Source organism: Cyanistes caeruleus, chromosome 6 (assembly GCF_971803275.1).
Source record: "Cyanistes caeruleus chromosome 6, bCyaCae1.hap1.1, whole genome shotgun sequence".
In the NCBI taxonomy this organism is placed as follows: Eukaryota; Metazoa; Chordata; class Aves; order Passeriformes; family Paridae; genus Cyanistes; species Cyanistes caeruleus.
In genome coordinates this window covers 60,251,918-60,272,459 of record NC_141706.1, presented here as the reverse complement: position 1 = coordinate 60,272,459, position 20,542 = coordinate 60,251,918, and the positions used below count along the sequence as shown (strand labels likewise).

Genomic DNA, 20,542 nt, shown 5'->3' with positions numbered 1-20,542 from the left:
AACTCATGGGCTGTCTCCTCATAAGCACCTAAAGGACTTGGGTACTTCTGCAAATAGAGTTTCTTATCTTTTTTAAAGGGCTTCTTCAGTCTCCATAGTGTAGACTGAGATGGGATGCAGCAGTCTCCAAGGCAGAAACACGCTGTGCTACTGAGACTTGAGAGCTTGGAGGGGACTTGTGTGGAGACAACAGCAGTGCCCCAACAGGATGGTGCCATGGCTGACACATGGGTCAAGCATCTCAGAGGGTTTATCAGCACAGATGCAGGGCCATGCTGCTCCAAATTCCTGCTAATTTTGTGACAGACCTGGCTAGCAAGAGCTCAAGACTCTCTGTTCCTCTTCTCCTTGGCACTGCCTGCAAAGCCTTCTTAAATAAAATGCCCCAAATGCAAACACAAAGGCTTCTTGCTGGTGCATGCTTGGCTCAGGCTCAGAGGCAGATGGGAATGAATAGCTGCAGGTACAGTCAGGTCTGTGTCCTCACCAGAATGGTTTTCCTCCGGGCTCTCTGCAGACAAGGGTTTAGGAGCTGCATCTGACTCGTGTCTGTTCTTTGTCTTTCTCAGCGTGAACCCTTTCCTGATGTCGGCGAGCAGGGCGTCGATGACACACACCTCCTCCTGCTTCATCAACCCCTTCTTGACTGTGGGGAGGGAGAGATGGCTGTTAAATCTGCCAGGGCAGGAGAAGACTGCAGTGATGCCACTGCTGGAGGTGGCTACTGCTGTCCCAGTAAAAGCAACCACTGGGCAGGAGCAAGGCACCTACCACAGGCCTGGGAGCAGCCCAGCAGCGTATCCTGGCTGAAGACAAGGGATTTGTTCCCAAGTCTTGGTGCTACAGCCTAGCAGCAGTGGCACCAGCTCTGTATGGTTGTGCCATGACCTCAAAATATTCCCTGTTTGTTATTCCCTTTTTTTCTTGGAGGAAAAATAATTTTAATTTTTCTTACCTCTCAGATTCTTCCAATTATATTTTTCAATCTTTCATCCAGAAGAAGGCATATTTAAGTAACATGAAAGATTTTTGGGACAACTGTGGTAAAGAGAGACTATTCAAGTGTATACAGGGACCTTGGATGGTGGATGAGTCAAATGTTTCTTTTTAGATTTGGAATTAAAAAGTTATGTTTAGAAACTGAAAAAGTTAACTGAAATATTTAATTTGTGGCGGTTTTGTTCTCTGCTGTTCAGTCAGCAAACCTAAAATTAACTTCTCTGCCCAGCTGCAACTGTGGAAAGTCAATTCTTAGCTATGACTATGAGATACCTAAAAGCCTTTAGTCAGCCAGCACCTGGAAACCTACAAAATAAATTACCACTACTGCTCCATTAAAGCAGGACCACCAAAGAGCTCCTATGGCTCCAACTCTATTTTTTGAAGCCATTTCAGATACTCACTGACTTTTCCATTTTCTCCTTTCTGTCTCTTTCCCTCTTCCTCTTCTAGCTGTTTTTTCCTCTTCTCTGCTTTGGCAGCTTGCTCCTTTCTGTCCTTGTTTTCCTGCAGTGAGGTAACAGTGGTATGAGAAGGTTGGGTAAATGTCTGCTAGAGAAGCTGATGAAGAGAAAGGAGATCTATAGATGAAGGAAGAAAAAATTCTGGCCCCAACCTGTGCAATAAATAAAATGGGCATTGGGAATAAGGGCTGTCTTACCAAAATGGTGAGAGGGGACTGCTGACTTGGCCAGGACTCTGCCACATCCCAGTGGGAGGTGGCAGAGGTGATGTGCCTCACACAGCTACCTGCACTGTGCTCACCTGCCTGACCTCCAGCTGAGGTAAAAGTGGGAGATAGTGAAGCCATAGGTTTTTCCAAACAGGTGGCTTTTTTACTACATATCCCCCTTCTGAGCCTGTTTGCTTAGGTTGGAGCAGAGGGTTAAGTTTTGTAAGCCCCTTTCTCTAAAACTTGCACACTTGGCCCAAAAGCATCTTTGTGACTCTGCAGCTAAAGCTTCACCAAAATCACAAATCCCTGGTGTTTGGGCCAGGCCCAGCAGCACCAGAACTGCATGAGGATGCAGTGGAGGAGGGATCAGACACTGCTTCCCTGGGGGGAACGCCAAGTGCCAAAGGGAGGAGGCTGTAACCAGGTCCCCCCCTGGATTTGGGTGCCCATCACACCCTGTCCATCAGAGTGGAGGCAGCTACCACACTGGGGCTGCTGAGCATCCTGTGTGCAGATGCCAACCTTCAGGGCTCGGATGAAGAGATCTCTGAAGGTCTTCATGATGCTAAATATGTCCTCTAAGGACAACTTGCTTGGGTCTTCACAGAGATAATTTGCAAGTTCTTCTCTCTTCTTTTCAATGGTTTCAAATTCTTCTTCCAGCTTTCTGGAGGCATCGATGCTGTCCTGAAATGCACAAATGCACCCGGTAAAATACCATCCAGAGGACAACGAGTGAAGTGCACTCACAGAGAAAGGATTAGAGCTTAGAGCAGGACTCTGGGTCCTGGCTTTTAACTGCAGCAGAGCTTTTGGGAAACAGGTGGGAAGAAATTAAGATTTGCAGATGATCTTTACTCTTGGGAACTGTGCTGTGCCAGTTTGCAGGGGTGGCTTGAGCAAGACATGGAAAGCTCCATGCAAAGCTTAATCCCAAGCAAAGGGGGTCGCTCTGGTGATCCACACAGAATGTGACCATCTTCTCTTCAAGTAAGGAGTCACACAAAAGCATGGATAGAGCAGTTGGGGCACACACCCTAAGAAATGGCTTCACCAAATGTATCTAGGTTTGGGGTGCAGCTGGCAAATGCACATTTGGGTTGTGTGGCATTGCAGCCTATTTCCAAATCCGAGAGCATATCCTGTGGCAATATTTTCTCCCCTCTCATGAGGCTCCTCAGCTGCAGATGTACCATGCACCACATCTCTGAGTGTAATTGGGGGAGATGTAAGGCAGCTCCATTACTGACCTGGATGGGTTTCTCATATTGTTGTTTCACATCCTCATTTGATGATAAGACTTTCCGCTGAAGCTCCAGCAACTTCTTTAAATTGGTCCCGGACTCGGTGCGTATAATATCAAGATTAATTCTGAAATCACACAGAGCCCTGCCATTAGTTGACACTCCAGCATCTTGAGCTGACCAAGGAGTGGACAAGTCGAGCTGGTGGCCCCCCTCTGCTTCCTACCACTTTGCTGAACCAAACCCTGTGCTCTGAATTCTCCATACAGTCCAAGCTCATGGAAAAAAGCTTCCCTCCACAATACTTATGGAAAGGCTGCCAGGCCCACCTACAGTTTTGTGTATTGGGTAGATCAGTGTCAAAAAAAGTCCACCCATTCAAAAGGCTGTTCTCCACCTCTGTGCTCAGCATTAGCTCAATTTCCCTGCCTGGAGGTACTTCAGAAATTCTTCTGGGTAGCTGGCCTTGACCAGCTCCTGCCACTACAGAGGCAGTGCACATTTCAGAAGGGTCTGGGAGGCAGTTTTAACTGACTGCTCTGCAAATTTCAGTCCTAAGTGTTGCCAGCTGTAGTAGAATTATATATTAAAGGGCTTTCAGCATTCATCAACCAAATCTTTCAGTTAAAACTATGTAAGATGCCATCTTGTTAATCTCTATAACAGCTGTGTGTGTCCTAATTTCTGGTACATTGTTGATGTGCATGGGATTTATTTTTGTTCTTAATTCAAAGGAAGTGACACACAATTTTACCCTGCTGCTTTTGAAACATATTCAAGATCCTTTGGCAGCTCCAGTAGGTCCTTGTGGCTGTTTTCTACTTCCTGAAGAGGAAGAGAGAAAGAAGTATTATTTGGTATGTGGCAGGAGCTGAGGGGAAGCTGGACAGAAGTGTCCAGGAAGGATGAGTGTGCTGTGTTCTGATACTTTCCCCCTGTCTGTAGTTTGTACATTCAGAGAGGAAAGGCGTTTCCCCTGGCTATAAAAACATAGAAGAGTGCTGAACTCTGAGAAAAACTCATAGTTCAAAGCAAAGCAGAGCTCTTCTTGAGCATGGAGGAAGGCAGAACTGTGGCTGGATGCAATCTGACACTTCCTATGGTCCCAGAAGGATACTAAAAGGCCTTGAATCTCATTTGCATTCTTTACTTTCACAGCCGTCCTTGCTGAAGCTACTGCCAGATAAAGCAGGGTTTGAACATGCATAACTGAGAAACCAAGGGACATTGATGAATGAAGGTGGCAGAGCAGAGCATGGAGAAAAAAAATAAAAACAGCATTGCAGGGAATAGGAAAGCCATGGGGGCTTGGAGAGAAGCATGAAAAGCCTGAGCATAGTCTGGAGGAAAAGGGAAAGTCCATGGAAAGGCAGAAAGGCTGAATGATGAGCCAGGACAGCTTTGTGCTCTGTGGTTTGAAGCTGCTGATGTGTAGATTGCACAAATATGAAAGGAAGTTGCAGACACTGTGGAAAAGATACTTGAGGGAAGCAGAACAAGTCTTAAAATAAGGAGTAGTGCCCACAAGCAGACTCCACCAGAGTCACCAAAGTGATTCAAATGCTCCTGACTTGTGACACTCTGGGGCTTGCCAAGGAGGACGTGAGTATGAGCATGTGGCATTAGCCAGCAGTAGAGTAGGAGAAATGTTTCATCTGTGATAAAACCCTCCCTCTTCCCTACTGTGCAGGACTTAGCAGTGGTACCTCCAGAATATGGTGGAGCAGTGTAATGCGGGTTTGGTTTGCTTTGGTTTCTGTTAGTTTGAGTAAAGTGCTGATTTTAAACCCATCGGCATCGCCTGTGTGACTTCCCTACAAGAGAGAAAGAAAGCAGATTTAATTCCTGTGTCCATCCAAATTACAACCCTAAAGGAGACCATTCACAGACTGTAATGGGGGGAGGAGAAGACAAAAAAAGTCCTTACGTAGTTCAGGAAGTTTCCAACTTTGAGAATCAGTTGACAGAAGACTGGCAGGCGATGACTGGTCAGAAGATCTGAAAAACATAAGGGACTTTGAAGCAAAAGCCTCTGCTACACCAGAACATTTCCTAAACTGCATTGAAATTGGAATTCTGAATTCCACTAAATCAAATTTGCTATTTTGGCTTTGCACTCCAATGCCCAACCAGCAGAGAAACTGATTCTGTGTAGATTCAGTTCCATGGGTTGTAAAAGTCTTTGTTGACTCATGTTTCCTTCTTTATATATATTCTCCCATTTCCTAATGGAAAATAACCTGGAGTTGGACCCTCCTCACTAACAGCAATCAAGACCCTGCCTTCCTTGCAAGTTTCCCAGTGTGGGCAAGGGTAACTGGGTTGCAAATTTAACCTTGCCAACTTTATTTAGCTGTGCTGTGACTGCCCTATGATCACCTGCCAGCTGCTAAAACCAGACATGCTCACCCTGTTCCTGGTCTCTCATGGCACAGGTGATTATCGACCAGGCATGAAGAGTACAGTCCCTGTCCTTGCTCTTACACAGGGTGCTGCAGTGCTGTGCTTTCTGAAGCACTCAGATTTGAGGCAGGAACAGCTCCAAAAGAACAACTGAGCTTCAGGGGAAACTTCAATTTATCCCAGCAGACAGCTGTAATCCCAGCTGGAGAAACACCCAGCATGAGTTGGGGGAGATGGCTCTGTAGGACAGGTGACACTTGACAGTGCCAAGAAGAGCCTATTACTCTCAGAGGAGCAGGACTAAAGGTTTCTGCCACAGAAAGCCAGAATCTATTGCATAAACTTTCTGTGTACTCACCATATTGGAGCATCAGCAATTTATAACCCAAAATAACAACCTTTTTCTTCTGGTTCCATTTCTAGGCAGGGAAATACTAAAGCATCGCTACTTTTGAGAGAAGTTTGGGGTAGGCTTTTCTGGCAACAAAGAAAATTGCTGTATGAAGTTCTTAATTTGGGAAATAATGTTGGATGGATTAATCAGCTGCAGCAGGGCCAGCTCTGCTGTCTAAATTCAGCTCCTCTGAAAGGGCTGATGAACTTCCAGCACTTCACCATTCAAAGTGTTTCAGAGGAATACATCTGCTGCAGAAAAAAAGGGATGAGGGTGAGAGAAAATGATCTTTGGTCCTGTTCAGGGCTTTGACCATCAGTGGAGATACCTAAAGTTGCATCCAATTTGCAGCAAACCAGTGAATTTACCACACAGGAGTTCTTTGGGGTTTGGGTGGTAATATTGCAGAATTCCAGGGGAGTTTTGTGGGGGGGTTAAAATTTCCTGTCTTAAATCAGATGCAGAAATAAGCTCAGGTCATCAATACCTTCACAGGCTCTGCGGATGGCTTCAGCTTTGGGCTGAATCATGTCGAGCACGACCGTGGTCTCTTCACAGATCAGCATACACTCAATGCGCAGCTGGTAGCTAAAGGTGGAGATGGATTCACAGCATAAAGGCACTGGGAACTCAGCCCCCTTCCCACATCACCAGCAAGCCCATGCCACCCCACAACACTGCTGTCAACCATAACCACACCAAAACACCGGCCTGTGGAGGGAGATGAGGGGCCACTGCTTGCCCTGAGGATCAGCAGGGATGTAGATTCTGCTGATGCACTGTGATCAGCAAAGAGAAGAGTTTCCCCTTCTTGGCACTGCATTTGGCACTGCCTTTCACTAAGTTATGGAGCCTCCTTGGGCAGATCTAACCCTGAGTCTGGGCCAGCTTCTTCTGCTCCAGAGGGAGAAGAGGTGGCTGGATCAGGAAGAGCCCTGCAGCTAAGGGTAGCAGGGAAAGGGATAGCTCCGAGGGGGAAGGGAGAATCCACTAGTTATATCCATCAGTGTTGGTCTGTGAGTCTTCTATAAAGAAACTTAAACTTCCCAAGGGTAAATCAAGAAACAGATTAGGCTGACGGTCATAACAACCTTACCTGGGAATCTGAAGGAGAAGAAGATAGAACTGATCTGCATTTGCTAGTTTTGACTTCTCTTCTTTGAAAGCCTTCAGATTTTCTATCTAATGAGAAATAAAGAATCAAGACTGCAGGGCTGCATTATGTGTTCAGCTCTGTGAACCAAGGGTACTGTTTTCCTCCTGACCTCATGCTTTTCAGGCAGCAGCTTCAGCAACTGCTTCAGAACCTCAACATCAAACTTGGTCCGGTCCCCATTCTGGATCATGGCAGTCACCTCTTCATTGGAGCTGCAGGGAGGAGGAGCAGAGCCAGCCATCAACCAAAGACCACTTTTCAACCATCACACACTACCAAGAGATTTATCTGTGCAAGCACTCTGTGCTTTCCCTATAGAGTCACAATAATCCAAAAGGAAAGGTATCTCCCCACAATTAGCTTGCCCTGATCAAATGACTCAAGGCCAGAGATGAATCCTGCAACTGAGATCCTGTCTCTGAGTATTTTTTTTTTTTATCTTAAAAGAAAATTGAACTCTTCATTTGTCCATTGGCCCTGATTTGAGGAGGAATTTGACCTCTAGGTGTATCTCACAGTCTATGTCACCTTAAGAGTCTGTGCCACAGCTTCATCTGTAAAATGGAGATGTAACTCTTTTGCCAACATATGGGGAAGTTGTACATAAAAACATAATTAAACCCCTGAAGTCAGTATTTTAAAGACAGTGTAGGACAAAATGGGGAATTTTCAGATGGTTTAGTAGCATGGACCACCAAAGCACATTGGCTAGAACAGATTTCGTGAGGACCTTCCAGATACTGCAAAACCTGCTCAAAGTTTTGTCAACTGTCACAAAAACTGGCCATATCTTACCATTTAAATTGCTTCAAAAATATGTTCAAATTGAGACTTTTCTTGGAGTCCAAAAATGTGATCTTCATTAAAGAAAAAGAAGATATCTCATATTAGATGAGCTGTCTGCAGGGATCGTTATTCGAAAAAATGAGGGGGGCCTCCTCACCTCCTTCGGCTCTGCCTTCACTGGTGCTGCTGTCTTCTCCTTGGGGGTTGGCTGTGGGAAGCAGAACAGCTGCTCGATGCTGCTGTAGTTGGGCTCTATCGTTTCCTCGCTGCTGCTGCTCACAGAAGCCCACATTGAGTGGCTCTCTGAAAGAAAGACAAAGTGTCCAGACTTGCTGCAGGGACAGCTGAAAGCTCCTGGCACCTGGGGCAAGGTGAGCTGCTAGCAGGGACACTTCAGAACGTGAATGAAGAAGAGACATATTAGTCTCTTCTGGATAAATGGTCATTATTGAGGAGGGGCAAGCGCCACATGTGGGATCCAAAGGGCCTGAAGGGCAAACCTGGCGAGGGGAGGCAGAACTGGGCATACAGAGGCTGTACAGCCCCATCCCTCCTTGTAAAACTGTGTTTTCCTCCATGGTGGGCAATTGGATCTGCATGACAAGGACCTCAGACATTTTGTTTCTAGTCCCCTGGTTGATATTATTTTTGCTTCCTTTCATCCTAATGGAGGGACTGGGTACTTCTCCATTCTTCTTCCATTCTTCTGACTGTGTCCTTCTCCACTTTTCATTTTATACTCAAATCTCCTTGTATAATGCTGGCTACAGGACTGCTTGAATTAATTTCTACTGCAATTCCTTATATCTTAAAAAAAAATCATCACCCTAACATGCCTGTAGAAACCTCTACTGAAATAATCCTAACATTTTACTGCTCTTGTGATTGAAGACATGCTTTATTTAGATTTCACCTCTGCCTACTTCCATGCAGTGGATGCCTTACTTGTCTAGGACAAAGCTGACACAGCTTGTCCCATCTTCTTCTCACATTTCATGCTCCACTTTGAATCCACTAGCAGAGGGAAATGTAACCCAAAAATCAACAGATATGTGATGTGATCCTCACATGCACTCTTACTCATGACTTTAATATACCTAGATACAAGCACAGATGAGCTGGGTAATAAAAGTTTGGGGAACTCAGAGCCTGATCTAAGGCACATCATACTGAATTTGGAAAATATTCCCATCCCTTTCTCTTAAGTTCAAAGTATTTTAGTTATAAACAAGTTGTTCCAAAGTACTAATTCAGCTGGAATAGTTACATTAGTAGTTTCATGTTACTTTTATATCAGGTATGTAGGTCAAAACTAAAGGAAAACAGGGAAGTTCTGTATCTAAACAGAGTCAACCACATCTGGCAATTTTTAAGACAGTATTTCTTCTCCTGGGAAGCCATGTAAAGCACCTCTAAAGCAGCAGTGACCATATGCCAGCAGCACCCACCTCTCACCACGTTGGAGGGCAGCTTCTGCCAGTTCAGCTTCTTCATCCTCAGCGTTGGTGTCTTCACTGTCTTGTGGGGAGGCCTGCCCATGCCCAGGGGGCAGCTGTACTGGGAGGCCACCACGGCCTCTATGTGATCTCCTGTCATGCCAGGAAGGAGGGGTGGAGGAGGAGGGATGCCACCCATGCCAGGCAGTGGAGGTGGAGGAGGAGGGATGCCACCCATGCCAGGCAGTGGAGGTGGAGGAGGAGGGATGCCACCCATGCCAGGCAGTGGGGGTGGAGGAGGAGGGATGCCACCCATGCCAGGCAATGGGGGTGGAGGAGGAGGGATGCCACCCATGCCAGGCAATGGGGGTGGAGGGGGAGGAATGCTCACCATGCCAGGCAATGGGGGTGGAGGGGGAGGAGGAGGGGGAATACTCCCCATGCCAGGCAATGGGGGTGGAGGAGGAGGGATGGCAGGGAGTGGAGGGGCTGGAGGTGTATTTGTAATGGGGGATGTGGGGTTCATGGCTGCTGTGCCAGAGGGTAGAGCGGGTGGGGCTGGAGGTGCTGGGTTGGGAGCAGTGTTGGAGGGAGGGTTAGATTTCTCTGGCAGAGCACAGCAGGCTGTGAACTGGCAGGATGAGATCTTCTTTTCGCTGGCCAGTGGCCCTGAGGAAGTCCCTGGTGCTCTGGTGGGGTTTGATGATCCCACTGGACACCGAGATGCACGAGCACATGGTTCTGGTTCACCCTGGACGCCTCCAGCTGCGCTCCCAGACAGGCGGTTCTCAGCTCGCTTTTGCTTGTTTGGATGTTTTTTGATAGATAGCAGCCTCTCAATGACTTCTTCAACTGTGTTCCCTTGGACTAGAGAAATGAGTCAGGGTCAGGGAGGGGAACGAGGCTCACAGGGAGGTTCACACTATTCAACCTTCACCAAGCAGCAGATCTGGAGCCAGGGAGAGCCCATTTCCTGGTGTCACTTTACACAACTACACTTTTGGCTTCTAAGCAATTTTCTTCCCATGTGCCCAGCCCACAAACACTCCTGCCAGCAAGACAGGCCAGCACCAGTGGCAGGATGCCAGTGAGGACAGATTCCCACTGAATCCCATGAACCAAAGCTCAGGGATTAACCATTAAAAAAAGACGTGGAATTCCAAGACCACTGCTAAATGTGGCCACCCACATGGATGAATCTTCACTTGACCTTATACAGAAGGTATAGCTTTGTCCCAGCTTCTGTTCAGCTGTCACCAAGTCCCACAGATTATTTCCTGCACACTGGGGGAAAACTTTTATGGGACAAGGGAAAACAAGAGGAGTGCGTGAGGCTGGATGTCATTCTTACTGTCGTTGGCGAGTAAAAGCGCTCTGTTCACTACGGCATCCAGGGACTCCCACAGCAGGAGGCTGGAGTGATGAGAGGGCTCCAAGTGCAGCAGGCTCTGAAGGATGGACAGCAGCTGGACAGAGACTGGGGAGCGGCTCACCTGGAAGAGAGCAGCTTCTGTCACAGCAAGGCTGGCTCCCAGCAAAGCGGATTAACTTTGCCATTGTGTGACCTTGCACCACATGTGAAGGGCAACTTACTTTATTGAAGAGAGACGAAAAAACCTCATGATGATCATTCATGTTTATCCCATCGCATATCCTTAATAATTCCTCATCATCCTCTATTTTGAACTCCTCAAATGTGTCACACTGGATAAGCAGATCCTCCTCCTCGATGTCTCTGCAATATTACAGCATTCGTTTTCATTGGAGAGCCTTTCTCTAATTTTTTATTATTATAATTATATAATTATATATAATTATATATTACATTATATATATTAATGTATATTATTATTATATATTATTATATGTATTGTTATATATAATTTTTACTATATTCTAATTAGATGATTGTTTTTGTTAAATGGCTTTTATCTCTTTGCCTCTCAGACTCAGCCAGTTGGTGTTGAAAGGACCCAACTCTTATTTATAAACCCTTATTTATAAAGGATGAGATGCCATCAGTGCATCCTTGCTTGAACTGAATGTACCTCTTCCTACAACCAGCACATACAAAGGAATGGGACTTCTCATGGCATAACCTGGCCCAGTACAGGCTCGCTATGGAATTCTCCTTGGAGCTGTAAGAACAGAGTGGCATTCTGACCTTTTTGAAACCAGGCTGCCACCTTTATTTTCTTAAAGTCAAGACTAATTGAGAATATTCCAGTGATGTTTCTATTTGAAAAACCTCCTTCTCTGTTACTCAAAACTGGATTTATAAAAACACAGACACTCTAAAGCTGACTTTTTCAGCACTCTCAACATCACTCAGTGTTAGAATTTTACAGTTACTGCTCTATTAAAACAACATCTCCTCCCTAATTTTTATTATTATAAAATTATTAATTATAACAAAAATAATTCTTAATATAATTATTATATAATATTATTATTAAATTCTATTTTAGTGTTGGATGCAGCAATTCCAGTTACATGGATAATTACAACTCACATAAACTGCATTCTAGAATTTATCACAGATGTTTCTGATAGAACATAATTTTTAAATTACATTCAGATATGCATTAGGAAATTGTTTTAGCTGGATGCTTCTGGGACCAACAGCAGCAGTGAAGTGATTTTGAATACAGTGAGCTGCTCAGTGAGCCCACAGCATTGCTTCAGATTCAGTCTGAAACAGCCTCAGTGAGGACATTGCTACTCCATCTGTGCCCAGAGCCTCTGTACGTGCCATCTGTGCCAACAGCTGTCCCCATGACACTGTGGTTGGCAAGAGCATCTTCACACTGGCCAAATGCCTCTAGCTCTCATGGAATGGGTGCATACAAGCATGGTCCACTCCACCCAGGCACACTGCACTTCACACAACAGAAGGTTGGATAAGTATGAAGTTTCCACAGCTACTTCAATGTAAATCTCATTTTTAAAAAAAATTAAGTCGAGATTCTTACCTTAGCTTGTCTAAAACATCCAACAGCTGAAGCCCTGGAAGGTGAAAAAAACAGATATAGTTGCATTATGATCCACCTGGTACTTATCTGTTATGATCTTTATACATGTTATGCTCATAAACACTTCCTGCAGAGAGAAAAAGTGAAAATATCTTCAGATGGATCTATCAAAGTGGTTAGAGTCATTTTGCAAGTGATGAGACACCACAGCACAATCCCCCTGAGGTTACTGAGGGACACAAGCACTTTTGGGGCATGAGTAACCTCAGTCCAAATTAGGTATCTAAAATCAGTCTGATACGGTCAAATCCTTGATCTGGATGGAGAGAAATGCATCACCCAGTATGTGAGGTGAATCCCAACAATGGGACCTAGGAGCCTGGGATTCTTGCAGTTGGAAATAACTTCTGAACCATGGGACAGTCTCTGTGGCTCAACTGAATAACACAGAGTGAAGAAACTTTATCAACTCTTACAAGTAGTTGCAGTATATGGAAATGTGGCCACATAAGATGGTTGGTTATAGAAATGTTCTGAAGAAGATCAAGTGATATGGTGCTGCTGGGATACCAGAAAAGATCAAAGTTGTGGGAAAGCAGCAAAGCTAAAAAAATCTGTCGACAGAAAGGCTGTTGAGAATAAAGGTCAAAGGAAAAAAGAAAATTCATATTTGCAGTTTTGCTCCCCAGGCTCTTCAGGCACCTTATGGATACATCTGAAAAAAACCCATTTGGTAACTGACTCTCTGCAGGGAAGGGTGTAACTAACATCCTTACCTATGAACTCGTTTCTGATTTGTGTCCTTGTCCTTAGCTCCTCTTTCCCCAGGATGATGGCATTGATGGCACTCAGCAGTGTCACCATGTATGGCACGTTGTCTGTGTTGGAGAGCTCGTTCATTATGATGCTGAATCGATACTGCTGGTTCTTCACACTCTGTTGGTAACACAACTGATAGTATGACAAGAATGGTCTATATAGATGTAAATGCCCATGACTGTGGTGCAGGCTCCCCAGTGGAATTAGCATCTCAAGTCCTCAGTTTATCCCACTGTGCGCAGGACAGGAAGACACAGATAAAACCAGTGTCCTCCATTATGGAGCAGGGGCTGGTTGGCAGAGAAAGTAATTGAAAACACCCCTTGGATCTCTTTGTGCTTTCTGGTAACTGGTGCAGGTATCTGAGTTCGTGGGCAGTGAAACCTGTGGATTTATTCTGCTGATCTGGTGGTGCATTTGTTGCCAGAAAGCACCTTGTGGTTGGCAGTCATCTGTCCACACAAATCACAGAACAGCACCACAGACCTACACTGACCACAGAAAACTTCCTACAGCTTTTACTTTATAAACCTCTACTTCTCATACCAAAACAATGCAAAATAAACCTTATTCCCACCCTTTTCTGTGGTACATGGATCTGTCTGCATGGATGAAAGCTGAGCCCTTTCTCCTGCTCCAACCAAACACTTGCCTTGTAATGGTCCAAGGCATCCAGAGCCAAAGAGTGGCCATCTGATGAGTAAATGCACAGTGCAGCCAGGAGCTCAAATATCTGCTTTTTGACCATGACATTAGTTGTGTCAAGTGCTGTAGGAAAAACAGAAAAAAAAGCACAAATTTATAATGACATTAATGTTCTGAAGCGCAGTGCCTTCTGCTACATGGATTATGAGCAGTAGTAGAAAAGAGACTGAAGGAGGGGACCCATTGCCATAGAAGACGGGAAGAGAAATATCTTAATGTACAGATATCCCATCCCAATAGCATTATGTGATGATAACTTCTAGTTGGAACAGTAAATGCTGCAGGTATCCCATTGGCATTTTGGGGCATCTTGTATTTAGTAATCTTTTCCACGTCCCATGTGACATGCTGCAACAGCAGCCAAGATTTTTCACCATTCACAACATTTATTCCCCTTTTTCACATGTGGGTATTTTCTAGAACAGCAGATGAACAATTTTCTTAGATTAATGGCTCTTATTTTTAGTGCAGAAAAGCTCAATATGCATATGAACTAGAGCAATTGTTCCAGTGGGTTCCCATGTGTTCCCTTTTTGCACTACTCTTTCTCTGTGAGCCCTGGGAGCTGGGAGGGGGATGCATTAGGCTGTCTTATTTTTCCTATATTACAGCACAAAGAAGCTCCAACAATGAAAAGTCCAGGATACCCCCTGTTTTCACAGGACAAAAATGCCAGGTCCATATTTTATATAGGCTAAGAAAATGCAGGATAAAGAGGAAGGAAAGAAGGAAAGAAGGGGACTTCAGAACTGAAGAGGGAAGCAAATCAGCTTTCAGACTAAATGCACTTTAAAAAGCTATTAATAAGGGTTTCTAGGTACATCTCTGATCTCTGTAGAGCAGCACAGAAGTTATCCTTCCAGCACCATGAAGTGCTGTACAGTAAGTTCTATGAGATGCCCTGATGAACTTCAAAGCTGAAATTTTGAATTTTCAAAGCTGAAATTCACGAGCCAAGTGAATGGCAGGAGGATGTAAGTGGTGTTACCCACCATCCTTCAGGAGCAGAGTGAGCAGCACAGAGAGCAGGCTCTCTTGAGTCCAAAGATGCCATTTTTTCTCCTCTTCACCAGCTACAAGACTCCAAGCCCTTTCAGTTCCTCTCCTCTGCCCTTGGGGCTCTCAAGGACTGAATAGAAAATGTTTGCTGACAACCAAGGGGTTGAAGATTTCTCATGCCTGTATAGAGATAAGGCTGGGTTTATCCCCAGCTTCTCAGTAAACTGTGACAATATTTGGAAATATATGGAAATAGCACTTGGTGGCAAAGGCAACATGATTTCATAGCAATTTTATTTTAAAGAGGAAAACAACCTCATTAATGAGTTGTGACCAACCATTTCCAATTAGCCTGATGCAGGGCAGGAGGAGAAGCAACAGGAAAATGCCCTCCCTGATGCCACACGTGCTGGATGAAGCAGGAGGATGTCTTCTCACCTTGGAAGAGTTTTCTGACGTAGCCCTCGTTGCTCACAATGTATTCTATGCCTTTGTGGGAGTTCATGACCGCTCGCACACAGCTAATGCAGGTGAGCTGAAGCAAGGCATCGGATATCCTGGCCACTCCTCGCCCAGACAGCCTGTCCAGGGCCTCCAGGAGGAGGTCCAGGCCGGACAGCTCCAGGAACTGGACCATCCAGGCATCGTCGCTGTTCTCCAGCCTCTTCTTCAGCCCGGAGTAGTTCACCACTGAGGGCATTTGCAGGAGACGGATGCACAGCTCTGGCTCTGCATTCTCCAGGTTGGCCTCTGACTGGTCAGTCTCCTGGGGTCCGAGTTTCTCCTTCAGGGCAGCCCACTTCTTGTGGGCACCTTCCTTTTTGATTGACATCGTGAATGGTTTGTTCTGAAAGAAAAAGAAAAGACAAAGTGAGAAGTTTGTCTGGACTGACCAAAAACTATCCAGTAGCCCTGTTTTTTCTGCAGTAGTTGGGAGCCCAACTACAGTAGATCTCAGTTCTCCAGCACATAGGGCACACACTGCAACCAGTCCTCTGTTGAAGAAACTCAATATATCCCCACCTTAACCACACACATTACATTCAGCCTCTGAAGATGCTGTGGAGAGACTTTCAGCACATCCAAGCCAGAAAACACAGCTTTAAAAGTAGCCAATTTACACCAGTCAATTGCCATTACCTATTTTCATGCAGTGAAAGGATAAGGTTGGAAGCAGCATTATCAGCTCTGAACTCCTAATGCCCATTAAACCACTTCAAAATCTCACTGTGCCGGAGAGGCTGTGCAGTTTCTAAGCGTTTGTAATGGGATGGAGAAATCATTTTGAGCACATCCTGCTCATAAGAGCATCCGATTACCCCGTTCCTTTTTCGCTTTTGTTTCTTTTGACTGATGTTGAGGTTAATTTTATAGCACTCACTTAATCCCTTCCTGTCTTCTGTAATAGCAAATACGTTTGTACACATGGTGTTTATGCCTGATAATGTGAGGGCCTGACAGGCTGTGAGTGCAGGTACAGCAGCAGGAGGCTGGCTATGAAAACAGCAGAGCACTGTTTTTGGAGATGAGGAGCAATGGCCCGTCTCCCTGGAGGACACGGCCTGTGCAGCCAGGCCATCAGCAGCAAGGAAGGCCAGGAACTGATTCAGCACAGAGAAACTGCAAAGCCAAGTGTAACTCCTGGTGCCAGATTTTATGATTTTAGGCAGGATTATTATTTTTCAGACTCACAGGGATCAAGTCATACAATGCAGGTCCTTTTCAAAGCCGCATGCAATCGTTCTGGACACTGAGATTAGCTCGGTTGGTCAGAGCACGGTGCTAATAATGCCAAGGTTGTGGATTTGATCCCCATATGGGCTGTTCACATAAAAGTTGGATTTGATGATCCTTGTGGGTCCCTTCCAACTCAGAATATTCTGTGAATCTGTGATTCTGTTTTAAAGCTGAATTGCTCCCACCAATGACAGTTTGCCCCACAAGAACTGGTGCTGCCTCCCTGTCCTGCCACACCACCACTACCTCTGTTCCCCTGGACTACTGAGCCTGCAAAGAGCTCAAAATAACCTGAGGCCAGTTGGCCCCAAAACTCAGCACATAGGGGACTGAAGGAATTAAGGGAGAGTCTTGTTTTCCCTTCCCAGCTCGAGCACAAGGCTTTCGAGCCCAGCAGTGACTAGAGAAAAATCTTGAAAAAACTAAATTAAGTAAACTCTGGAAGGTTTTTTTTTTTTCTAGAAAGCCAAGAAAAAAGATGAACCCTTTACACTGGTTAGAAAAAAAATATCTCATTTTAAAGCCCTGCTTGTGATTTTTCCTGGGGACTGTGCCATTGAGAAAGGTCCTGGCTCCTTCCCCTCAGCGGAGCTGCACAGCTTCTGTTTTAACCAAAGAGTAATTTTGGCAATCTCCCCTTGGCAAATATACAGACAAAACTCACTGATTAGTGATAGGCATGATATTATAGGCCTAAACATGCCTCTTGGAAAGACAAAGTGTGATGGGGTAGGACACTTGAAAAATTTCCCTGGGAAAATGTGATGATGGGACTTTCTGGCAGCTCACAGCATCAAAGTCTGCATCAAGAGGCCAGAGGAGTGGAAGAATTAGCAGGATATGGTGACAGAAAATCCATTTAGAGAGCTCTGAAGAAACCCTCTTGCAGTTTTCTTTTGCTTCAGTGGGAGAGAAGCTGGCCAAGCACCCAGTTGCTCCCTGTTCTGTTAGCTGAAAAAATGATGGTCATGATCCAAAAACATGAAGTGGCAAAAATACCATCTGAGAACACACTGTACAGCTGAAAAGTGATAAAAAGGACCATAAAAAAAACCACAACCCAACCAATCCCCAAACAAACCTCCCTGCCAAAGCACAGGCTTGAGTTTCCAAGATTTGTCATCACTCCCTGCCGCCCAGAGCCCTTACTCACTCTTGGTAAAATTCTTTTCGGGATTAGTCAACCCTAATCTCTCCCCTGTGTTCAAGCCCAGGAATTTGGGTTAGGCTTGATGCAAAGGAGAAGAGAAATCCTTCCTCACTGGAGGAAAAGAAGCAAAAGTTTCCTGCCCCAGGTTTACAGCCCTGGGGATGGGGCAGCATCCCACACCTCTCATCAGTCACAGTGACTGCAAGTCTCCAGTCATGGGGCTGGAGAGGTCCACCTGCAGTCAAATTCCCCTCCACACTGTGCATGGAGCCCAGCCTTCCCTTCCCAATGCTGGGGTTGAGCTGGACCTTCAGTGTAGGGCAGTACTGAGGACCATCTCACCTGGGTGTTGGTCAGCCCGTGGGGCCGCAGAAGCTTTGCCACCTGCAAGCTCTCCTTCTCTTGTGTGACCTCTTTTTATACTCACAAAATCACTTTTTAAATTTGAACATGACTAAACATTTCTTATCCAGCCAGATAACAAAGCAGGCTGACTTTTTGCTCCCAGATGTATGAATGCCTCATTATATTGTATTTGTATTACATTGTACCAGCTACAGCAAGTCAGAGAAATTACAACAGCATTATTGACCTCAGGCTTAGCTGATTCCTGAAAATTAAGCTCCACCAGTGCAACAGGAGACAGGAAATACCAAGAGAGCATCCTGTTTACCAGCAGATTTGTTCTGAATTATCCTTCCCACCCACCTGCTCCGCACAGATGTGAAGAGATGAGAAACAGAACCGGGCAGCACCTCTCCAAACAGTCCTGGCTTGTGTTTTTATGCACTAAAATGAACAAACTGGATTGATTAAATATTCTTCCCTGCAGAGAGTGCACTTTTTTTGTAGGAAAGGATAAAGGTAGCTAATGTATCTAATTGCAAAAAGGGAATAAAATAAACAGGAGCTGTACTATATAAATGGAAAGGAAATGAATATGGAAGAGATGGCAATACGACTCTGCAGATGGTGTGATAAATCTGTTTACAAACATAGATATGAGTGATATATTTTGAATGCAACATCTTTCCATATTTTTCATGAAGCAAAGTGCTGCAAAGACGTTCAGATACATCCTTAAAGGGCTGCTGGCTTTGCCTTTTATCTCTGACCGCAGGAGCTTGTTAGCAGGTAAATGATCTCAGCAGAGTGAGACAGACAAGGATTGAAATGGAACACATCTATCTGGCTGGCTCACAGAGGCTATTTAGACTACACTGGCTGAGGGAAGGAAAGTGCCCTAACAAAACCAGACAGGACAGTTGAATACACCTCACCTCTTGCTAGCAGAAGGCCATAGGGAGCTTTGCTTTTTGTTTCCCAGTGCAGAGAGAGGGCTGTGGTGGTGGAGGCAGTGTCCCCAGACCGTGTGCCTGGCTGTGCCTGCAGCACCCATGCTCTGCCTCCCCAGATGCCTGCCCAGCACTGGGGCTTGGTGCTGCTCCCTTGGGCACAACCTGACAGTGTGTCAGTGCTTGCTGCTGTGGGGACACTCACAGCCACAGCAAAGAATTATAGAATAGTTTAGGTTAGATTAAACACCTTTAAGATCATCAAGTCAGAGCATTAACCCAGCACCACCAAGCCCATCACTAAACCATGTCCCCAAGTGCCACATCCACATGTCTTAAATGTAATCTTCTCACCCTCAGAGGCTGGTTAGCCCTGATGGGGAATCAACAAAATGTTAAAGGGTTAGAATGGACCCTAAAGATCATCTAGTCCTATCCCCCACACCAGTGGCAGGGACATCTCCCACCAGACCAGGTTGCTCAATGCCCCATCCAGTCTTGATGCCAGGGTCATGAGATCCACAACCTCCCTGGGCAACCTGTGACAGTGTATAGCTACCCTCACAGTAAAACATTTCCCCCTCTTTCACTCTGTACCCATTACTCCTTGTCCTGTCATTATAGTTCCTGATGAAGAGTCTCTCTCTGGCTTCCCCATAGGCCCCCTTCAGATACTGGAAGGTTGCTAGGAGGTCTAAAGCTGCATCAATGTAAAAGTACTCTTAATTTTAGGAGATTCCTTAGGGAAACATAAAGGTATCCTGAGGGCTTGTGTTCCTGCATGTGACAACAGCAACATCACAATTTGTGATGCCAACTCCTTGGATCACTGGGTTTGCAAAGTTATAATGTTCCCTGCATCCATCCAACCTGGTCTGTAAAATTTCCTCCTCTTCTTTCTAAATCAGGTGCTTCCCAGATTCAGTTTTCTGTGCCTCTCTGTCCTTCAAGTCTGCTCCTAGGGAGATGACATCTGTGGGAGATAAATCAGGGCACATCAATACTTCCTCCATCCTGTGAAGCTGTGGAGAACAGAGCTGCACAGCACAGCTTTCAGTCTAAATTATTACATGCCTCCAGGATGACACGGATCAGAGCAAGGACTGGGGAGGACATGTAAAAAGAGATTTCTCAGTGCAGCTAAGTATTATTGAGTGAAAACAAAAGGGAGAAAAACTGCAGGTCAAAACTATTCTGATTTTTTGGGGAGCAGACCCACTGCCTGTGCAGAAGAACAGGACTTTGGGGCTGGTGTGTTGAGGGGGAACAGCAGCTCCTTGCTGCCCTTTGAAGAATTCTGGGAGCATCCCAATCCCACATGCTGCCCTCACAGCCCTCTGCTCCCCTCCACAAGGCTGCCAGGGTGAGAAAAGCTCCTTTATGCTGCTCAGTCCCTCCTCCCTTCCCTGCCTGTTCCTGGCACTCAGGAGCCTGTTCTGCCTGGCTGACTGCTAATGACAGGTTTCACTTCTGGGTAGTTCCAGTTTTCCCTCTGCTGCTGGGAAGGTGCCAAGCCTTTGTATTTTGCAACATGTCAGACTACTCAGTCCCTTAAAAGAAACAACATCCTGGCATTGTGCTTTCCAAAACCTCTTCTGGAAGTGTGATGTGTTTCCTCCACCTCTCCAGGAGTTTTGCTTTCATTTGTGCTGTTTTCCTACGCAGTGTTGGAAGAGCTCACCTACATGAAGGCCAACAAACCATCCTCCCATGCACCAAGACGAGTTGGGGGAAACCACAGATCTCTGTTTTAGAGATCCTGACCCCTTGG

At 45.5% G+C, this 20,542-nt stretch overlaps 1 protein-coding gene across 14 annotated transcripts in view; it reads right to left on the bottom strand.

The window, feature by feature from the left end:
* Nucleotides 1-20,542, bottom strand: part of INF2 (inverted formin 2) — a 42,560-nt gene that overhangs the window by 8,280 nt on the left and 13,738 nt on the right. For 7 of the 14 annotated variants that reach the window (XM_086894174.1, XM_086894183.1, XM_023927449.2 and 4 more), the window contains 19 exons: nt 15,028-15,436; nt 13,538-13,653; nt 12,843-13,002; nt 12,067-12,100; nt 10,688-10,829; nt 10,446-10,587; nt 9,107-9,961; nt 7,816-7,961; nt 7,668-7,729; nt 6,982-7,084; nt 6,813-6,898; nt 6,204-6,304; nt 4,847-4,917; nt 4,626-4,733; nt 3,674-3,744; nt 2,926-3,046; nt 2,198-2,362; nt 1,404-1,506; nt 488-646 (listed from right to left, as the gene is read on the bottom strand). In XM_086894174.1, coding sequence (XP_086750300.1) covers nt 488-646; nt 1,404-1,506; nt 2,198-2,362; nt 2,926-3,046; nt 3,674-3,744; nt 4,626-4,733; nt 4,847-4,917; nt 6,204-6,304; nt 6,813-6,898; nt 6,982-7,084; nt 7,668-7,729; nt 7,816-7,961; nt 9,107-9,961; nt 10,446-10,587; nt 10,688-10,829; nt 12,067-12,100; nt 12,843-13,002; nt 13,538-13,653; nt 15,028-15,421 — 3,139 coding nt within the window. In that variant the 5' untranslated portion in view covers nt 15,422-15,436. Of the gene's footprint in view, nt 1-487; nt 647-1,403; nt 1,507-2,197; nt 2,363-2,925; nt 3,047-3,673; nt 3,745-4,625; nt 4,734-4,846; nt 4,918-6,203; nt 6,305-6,812; nt 6,899-6,981; nt 7,085-7,667; nt 7,730-7,815; nt 7,962-9,106; nt 9,962-10,445; nt 10,588-10,687; nt 10,830-12,066; nt 12,101-12,842; nt 13,003-13,537; nt 13,654-15,027; nt 15,437-17,818; nt 18,005-18,184; nt 18,266-19,641; nt 19,745-20,542 lie in introns of those variants that run through there. The other 7 variants (XM_086894175.1, XM_086894184.1, XM_086894177.1 and 4 more) reach the window with 3 other exon arrangements.